Source organism: Talpa europaea, assembly GCF_964194135.1.
Source record: "Talpa europaea genome assembly, chromosome: 4".
Classification (NCBI taxonomy): Eukaryota; Metazoa; Chordata; class Mammalia; order Eulipotyphla; family Talpidae; genus Talpa; species Talpa europaea.
In genome coordinates, this window is record NC_140070.1 from 111,843,967 (window position 1) to 111,852,130 (window position 8,164).

At 38.9% G+C, this 8,164-nt stretch overlaps 1 protein-coding gene across 4 annotated transcripts in view; it reads right to left on the bottom strand.

Moving 5' to 3' along the window:
* Positions 1-2,011, bottom strand: part of TP63 (tumor protein p63) — a gene marked incomplete at both ends in the record, with an annotated part of 199,268 nt that extends 197,257 nt beyond the window's left edge. For all 4 annotated transcript variants that reach the window (XM_084231727.1, XM_084231726.1, XM_084231732.1 and 1 more), the window contains one exon: positions 1,950-2,011. In XM_084231727.1, coding sequence (XP_084087853.1) covers positions 1,950-2,011 — 62 coding nt within the window. The remainder of the gene's footprint in view (positions 1-1,949) is intronic.
* Positions 2,012-8,164: the final 6,153 nt, after the last annotated feature.

Consider the following 8,164-nt stretch of genomic DNA (forward strand, 5'->3'; position numbering starts at 1 on the left):
AAAATAAACATTACAGCCATATCTTACTGCTTGATATTTCTAGTACATTATACAAGGTAGATGCTCAGTAACACAGTTTTTCTTTTATTTGCCAGTTAAGTTTTTATTACAAATGGAAAGGACATAATCTTGCCTAAAACAGCCAAACAGATGTTTCCTGAACACTCTGTACCACAGTCTCATAGTAACTCCCCAACATGCTTCCCTTCTTTCCCCAAAAGTGACATTCAGCTCCCATGAAAGCTTAGTACATTCCTGCAAAATTTAAAGTTATTTTTAAATACCATTATTACTCAGAATTTTACAATCTGTCAAAAATATAGATGACATTTGCACCATGATTTAATGATTTATTGAGACAATAGGAGAAGCAATTTCCTCATGTATTGGTATTTACAGTTTTCTCTCATCAGTCATTAGAAATGCCTCTGGGGGGACACAGGTTCATGTGTGCATTACTAATCAACAGAAGTAACCTTCTAAAACTCACATTGATCCAGGTACCTACTTTAAGAGAGAGATGCCCTCAAATGAGGCATCATATGGCAACTGTTTCATGAGAATTGTATTCATAGAAATATTATTTCACAAAATATTTAGTGTAATAAGAAATCTTGAGAACTAGAAAATCTCTGGTGTTTTGTACTTTATGGACCCAGTTCCCACCTTCAACTAAATCTAATTTTCAAGTTATGCAAGAACAGTAAACTCCTCAGCCATTCACTTTTGTTAATAACCGTTGCTCATCACAGACAGCAAGACAGGGCTGAAATCACTATTCACACTTCCCTTTTCAACCTGTAAGAACACAAACTCGCTTCTTCTCTCTCTGCTTTTTCTCCCTCTCTTTTCTCTCTCCACTATTTCATTTACCATTAAATCTTTCTTTTCCTCTTCTGTTTTCTCAAGCAGCCTACTCTAAACCTCACAGGAAGAAAAGCAAAAGCTGCATTGTCCTCATTAATGTTCCATGTGGTGACAAATCATATTAATGAAAAAAGATCACGTATCTTCCATAATTCCCTAGGCAATGCACCAGCAACTGAGCCTTGCCTAGAGGACCCACTCCACTTCTGGGGTCACAGTCCAACAGCCATCCGTGGTGAATGACAAGTTAACCCCTTTGGAGCCCCCACTGTTTTCAGCACTCAGAGGACCTCTCTCATTAGTCTTACAACATAAAGTATGAAATTCCAACATCAAATATCATGCTGTTAAATTAACAACATCACACTGCTCCATACGACTTGAATATCTCCCATAACTTTATGACGGGAAAAACACTGTTCAGATTTCACTTACCAGTTTAAAAATAGCAAACTCTAATTTGAAACACATACACACACATCGTGCATGCTCACTAATATTCCTTCTTAGTACTAGGCAAATGTTCCTTCCTATAAACACAAATAAAATTCAGGCTAATCATAGGTTTTAAAAGTCAAGATTTGTCAAAAGATGATGTTTGTTATGAAACAAATCAAAGAGAAAACATTCCTCAGAGCCAAAATGACAAGCCGCAATCTGTTTGGCATAACAATGGCTATTTATCTATTTTTTAATATATAAATCAAAAATATTCTGCATTTATTTTGACTTGAAGATCATCCACAGGTTATTATGGTCCTGCCCAGTGAAGTTTCTCCTTGGGTGGGTGAGTTCTAAACAAGGCAAATAAAATATTTTTAAAAGTTTCAGATGGTGTGATGATATTTTAAGAAACTATGGGAAGACTGCCTTCAAACTTTGTCACTTTGTACATCCAAACATGAATTTAAAAAGGAAATTAGAAAAGATGCCCACAACTACTTCAAGTCCACAGAAAGCCCAAATAACATCACTGTGCTCAAACACAAGGACGGGCTGCTCTCTGTACACAGCAGAAACACTCATGCTACACAAGGCATTCTAGTTAAGTTTTGATAGAAGTTACGTCACGTTTAACTCACCGCTGGATGTACGGGTCGGGACAGTACTGTAGGGTAGCACACCGTGAAGTTTCAAAATTCATTTCCTTCAACTCTCTTTGATATCGATAAATGGAGAATAATGATATAACATATACACATATACCTATTATATATAGATAGAAAGTCAGGAGGCTAAAAGCGATAGGGTCAAATGCTATCAGACATAGAAGTTTAGACACTTCCCCACTTCACACACATTTGCAAAGAGGCGGAGCATTTCTTGATGTCAGCCAATGAGATTCATCAAGTGACTAAAACATCAGAAACAGTGGATTCTTACCAGCTGGGCATCCTCTCTGAAATTGTTCCCCTTCCACCACGGCTTTAGAGTCTTTGACGTATAGTGGCCACACTTGTTGGCAACTTGGAAGCATCTCTGAACTTCTGGTCTCTCTGATGATTGGATGCTGGCATGAATGGCATCAGAGTTTAATTTCAGCAGCCTGGATTTTTGTCACAGAATTGAGCTGATGAGTGGCCACCCGAATACAGTAATTAATATTTCCTTGTATCTGCATACTGATGTGATCTAAGGACTTCTGTAACTGCTTCTAGAGCTAAAAATTTGACAGAGTTGCTTAGGAAGTTTTGGTGTTATTTTTTTTTTTTTGTCTCCACCCCCACAAACCCTCCCCCCCACCATTCCCTCTTTCAGCCAGCCGCCTGTTGTGGTCACAATCTCAAATAGCAAAGACAGGGAAATTCCTTGATTATATTTAACCTAGAACTCACTCTTCATCTCAACCAAGAGAAAGAGATATCCATTCATAACCACTTAGAAGTTTTGCTTGGGCCAATAAAAGAAAGTAACTTTTTTGAGTTTTGAATTATCCTATTTCCTATTTCTCTCTCTCTGACACACACACACACAGAGTTTTTTTTTTTTTTTAAGTGATTTAAATGAGAAATAGTATGTTATTTTATATTGTTTTGAAGCTTACAAAATTATTCAAAATTGCTGACTAATAGCATTAGAATTTATTTCAATCTCTATCAGTCTATCTCATTTGCTTATTTGTCTTGGCTTTGCTTTGACTTGATCTACTTTGGAGTAAAAGTGTAATATTATTCATTTATCCAAAAACTAATATCAGGAAAAGTTTAAAACATGCAGAATTATTTATTTCCTTTCTGAATACAGTCTGTAAATCTATCCTTGATTTGTGGATTTGGAAATTCAATGAAATATGATTCAGAAGCTAAATTAAAATAGACTGCAACAGGGAAAAAAAAAAAAAAACAAACTAGTTTGTGTGCCCGAGTGTTACCATGTGGCAAGTTCACATCCTCTATTCAGCTACTAACCACAGATCACCTGTGAATCTGTGACATCAGTAGTTGTCAAAGTTATGAGACAATCACAAGTCCTTTTCTAAGAAATTTGACATTTCCTTATTAAAAAAAATTCTGGTTCAAAATGCGTTTCATAAAAATATTTTATTTATTGCTTCAGCCAGGAGAGGAGAGAGAAGCTATTTAAAACTTGACATTCTCTTCCCTTACTTAGCCTGAGAGTGTCTAACATCTGTGAATTGTGAAATTCATAAACACGCCGACCTGAGCCCCAGCCAAATCAAACAGCTTGTTCTACAAAATGTGAAACTTGAAGGGAAGATCATTTTACTAATTAATTATAGATTTGTTAATTGGAGTTAAAGTGTTTGGCTTTCCTCCCTACAATTGGCAAATACAGATGACCTGAATATAAAGACTTCTTTATTAAAAATACTCTATTTCTTCTGACCTTGGCCAAGTTGTTTCATCACATATGGCCTCGACTTTCCCATTTTTAAAATAACAGGTGAAATAATGATTTCTAGTACAGAGCTCCTCAAATGTTAACGTATCCTTGAGTTACTTGAAAATTGTGTTAATGCAAATTCTGTTTCAGTAGGTCTGGTCAGTAGGTCTGCTGTGAAGCCCTAGAGTCTGCCTTTTCAGCATGCTCCTGTGTGACGCCAGTGCAGAGAGTGAGAGTCCTGGCCTCACACTTTGACAACACCTACTGAGCTTTGCAGGCTTGATACTCATTTCCTTCTGAAAACTTGGAAAGGACTCTTCTATATATTCTACATTATCAGCACAGTTTCTAGACTCCCAAGTAAATGATCAATTTGTAAATATTTTAGCATGTTTTTAATTTCAAAAGCTTTGTAAATTAATTTATAGAAGAAAAGACCATGTAAAATGTATGTCCTGAAATCAATAGTTGTTATTAAAAAAAATCCCAAATTTAATTAGCTAAGAGGTACATATTAAAGGGAAAAATATATACAAATAATTATGAAAAATATTGCTTCTTATTGCATTATGGAAATAAATGCAGACAGGTACCTTGACCAGTGGCAACAAGGAAATATCACCAGGATTCAGCAGCATACCCATAGCATACAGCCCATCACAAGCTGGGAAAATAAGTGATAATTATATTATAATCATTATAATTGTCATTTATATTTACATTATATCCCTTTCCCCCTAGACTCAGGTTACTATACAAATACATGAATTATTACTTAAGTGTACCAGTTAGATGATTTTTCAGTACCTTAAGTCTAATAGGCAGAGGCTGTAATAGAATAAAACACTGAAGTATAAGAGAAGGCAGCTGAGTTTCTGAACATAACCTATACCTACATGTCTGTATGATGGTCTTTGTAAAGACATTTGATTTGTGGGCCTCCTGGTAGGGCAAGGGTTAAGACGCAGCACCATGAAGCTATCCGTAGCCACTGCAGCATGAGTTTGATACCTGGCCAGGGAGCTACCCACATGGCAGAGCAGACCTCTCCTGACTCACCCGCTGCTCCCCTTAGAAGTGTATTTCAGTGGATCTGCCTGTTCTGCTTCCCACTATGTCTCTGCTGACTACTCTCACCCTCTACACCTCTGGCCTGTACCCCAGTTCTTGTATGCATACATAAATCTTTAAAAAAATTTAAACAAGGGCCTCCCCGGTGGCGCAGCGGTTGAGCGCTGGGTTGCGAAGCTGCCCGCAGCCTCTGCAGCGCCGGTTCAATCCCCGGCTGCTCCCCGGCCACCTGAGGAGGGTCCCACATGGCTCACAGACCTCTCCTGCCGCCCGCTGCTCCCCTCAGCAGTGTTTTTCATTGGTCTGTCTGTTCTGCTCCCTGCTCTGGCTCTGGTGAATTCTCTCACCCTCCCGCGCTTCTGACTGTACCCAGTCCATGTATAAACAAAACAAACAAACAAACAAACAAATAAATAAATAAAACATGCCTCTATTTAAAAAAAAAAATTAAAAAAATTGAAAAAAGGCATTTGATTTGTATGAAGAGGAGAACATATGGAAACAGCAGCATTTAGGGTCTTGAACTTGGGATATATTATAAAAGAAGGGAATATTTTCTCCTTCCCTGCTTTGAGCAGCAGAAAAACTCAGGTTTTCATAACACAAACATGTCCCTGAAAATAGTTTCCAAAATAGTTCCGTTTAAGCACTGTTTCTGCTACATTATAATTTTTCTGGGGTCTCTTGTCTCAGACCATCTTTTGTCCTACATCCAGAATGTCTTTAAGCCATGACAGCATTTGTTCACATGTCAAAAATCCCTTAAAGAACAAGAAACCTCTCTTATCTCTCCAGGTATAAAGCAGCATCTCTATCTCCAATGTCCAGAATCATTAAATCTGCACTCACATATGTGTACTTCCTTGCCTGCACTGGAAAGTGGGCAACTTGACCATGAGTTTGCTATTTGATTCATCTCTGAACCACCTGGGACTTGCAAAATATTGTCCAATGAATGAATAGCGTGATTTTATCTGTGCAAAAATAATGATAAACATTGTAACTGATTAAAAAAAATTCAAAAAAACATTTGATATTCTAGAATTAATCTTATTGCCACAAACATTACAGAATGAAAATGATTCATTCTAAATGTACAGTTTGAGGTTTTTGACACATTGTATACAATGTAGTTTCCATGAAAACCAAGGTGTAGAACATTACATCACCCCAAAATTTCCCCATATGTCTGCGTACTCACTCCTCTTGCCCTGGCACTAAAGCATCATTTTGCTTTTTGTCATTATATATATGACGTATATTTTTTAGAACAGCATTATCAAAAAGAACCTTCTTCAATAAAGGAAATATTCTAATTTTTCTGTACCCAACATGGTAACCACTAGCCACATGTGGCCAATATGACTGAAGAACAAAAGTGTTTTTAGAAAATGTACTTGCTTAGATGTAGCCACCACATCTGACAGTGCAAGCTAGACTATCATATAAATGGAGACACAGTATTATTCTTTTTTGTCAGGGTTCTTTTGCTCAAATATCATTTTTTAAAAAAGATTTATTTATTCATTTATACAAGCACTGGGTACAGTCAGAAGTGCAGGAGAGTGAGAGAATTCACCAGAGTCAGAGCAGAGAGCAGAGCAGGTAGATTGATGAAGTACACTGCTGAGGGGAGCAGCGGGCGGCAGGAGAGGTCTGCGCGCCATGCGGGACCCTCCTCCGGTGGCCGGGGAGCAGCCAGGGACCGAACCAGCGCTGCAGAGGCTGCGGGCAGCTTCACAACCCAGAGGTTGTGAAGGCAAGTAATCAACTCTCCTTTAGCTTTAGATGCTTGGTCTCTAAGAAGGTTTGTGTCAGGGCCTCCCCGGTGGTGCAGCTGTTGAGCACTGGGGAGGGTCCCACATGGTGCAATAGAACTCTCCTTCTGCTGCTCCCCTCAGCAGTGCATTTCATCAGTCTGCCTGTTCTGTTCCCAGCTCTGGCTCTGGTGAATTCTCTCATCCTCCCGCGCTTCTGACTACATCCATTGCTTGTATATATAAAGTTTAAAAAACAAAACAAAAAAAAAAGGATTGTATCAGGATTAATTTTGTTGTCATAAATAATAGAAACTAAACTAAAACTAAAAATATGAAAATATGTTAAAAATATGGAAATTCACAAGCCAGAGGATAAAGCCGAAGAGCCAGGTTTGGGAAAGGACTAGCGCCAGGACAGCTTTAAGGATCAAAGTAACAGGAACGGATAAAGTCATCTCAATGCCAACCACAGCAGGAAGTCAAACACAACAGGTTTTTTTTGAACTTGAGTCATTCAGCTTAAGATTCATTTTCTCAGAAGGAAGATGCCATGTCTAGCCTGGAGTAATCGGAACACCTTGATTCATAGCTCCACCCAAATTGGGGCAAAGGGAATAGAGGTTCTATAAAATAAGGAAAGGACAACTGGTATAAGACAGCAGGAAACAACAGATGTCATCACAAAGGATGTAAGTGGGCTTCACATGTTCCCCATGTCTCTGGTGGTCTGTGGCTGTGTGAACGTGTGTGAACAAAGAGCTGCATTTCTGTTTCAGAGTGACCAAACCTCAGGTTCTTTCCTCTCTAAGTCATCCTGATCTTCCCTTCTTTTCTAAGAAGGGGGGATCAGGAGAGAAATTTCTAGCATAAATTCACTGAATTTGAAGGGATTGAGGAGTTTGGTGAGTTGTAGTTTTTTTTGTTTGTTTGTTTGTTTTGTTTTTTTAAAGATTTGTTTATTTATTTATACAAGCACTGGGTACAAGCTGGAGGGTGAAAGAATTTGCCAGAGCCAGAGCGGGGAGCAGAGCAGGCAGAAGGACCGAAGTACACTGCTGAGGGGAGCAGCGGGCGGCAGGAGAGGTCTGCGCGCCATGTAGGACCCTCCCCCAGTGGCCGGGGAGCAGCCTGGGATCGAACTGACACTGCAGAGGCTGCGGGCAGCTTCGCAACCCAGCAACCCAGCGCTCAACCTCTGCGCCACCGGGGAGGCCCACGAGTTGTAGTTTTAAGACACTTTCTGGACATGGTTTCAATTCAACTCCACAATCTCTCTTTTACAGAAGTGGAAACCACTTCTGTTTTCGGATGGTCCTGTTAAACATTCCTACACTGAGCTCTATGAATTTAATAGCTTCAGAAGTCAGGCATCTAGAAGGATAAAAGCTGTACCTAGAACTGAAGTGTATTGGAATGTTGTGAAATGCTTTTTTTCCTTATAGCAATGAAAAAGCAGATTCACGACAAGCGTAGTTGTGTGCTTCTTCCAATTTAACCTCCACAGGCTTACAGATTAGTCAGTGGAATTCGTCAAAGAGAAAACAATATTCTAACTAATGTTTGAGAATATACTTGGGAAGAAAGAAGATGCTTTGGGGTGTCCTGAGGAAAGAAACACTTTT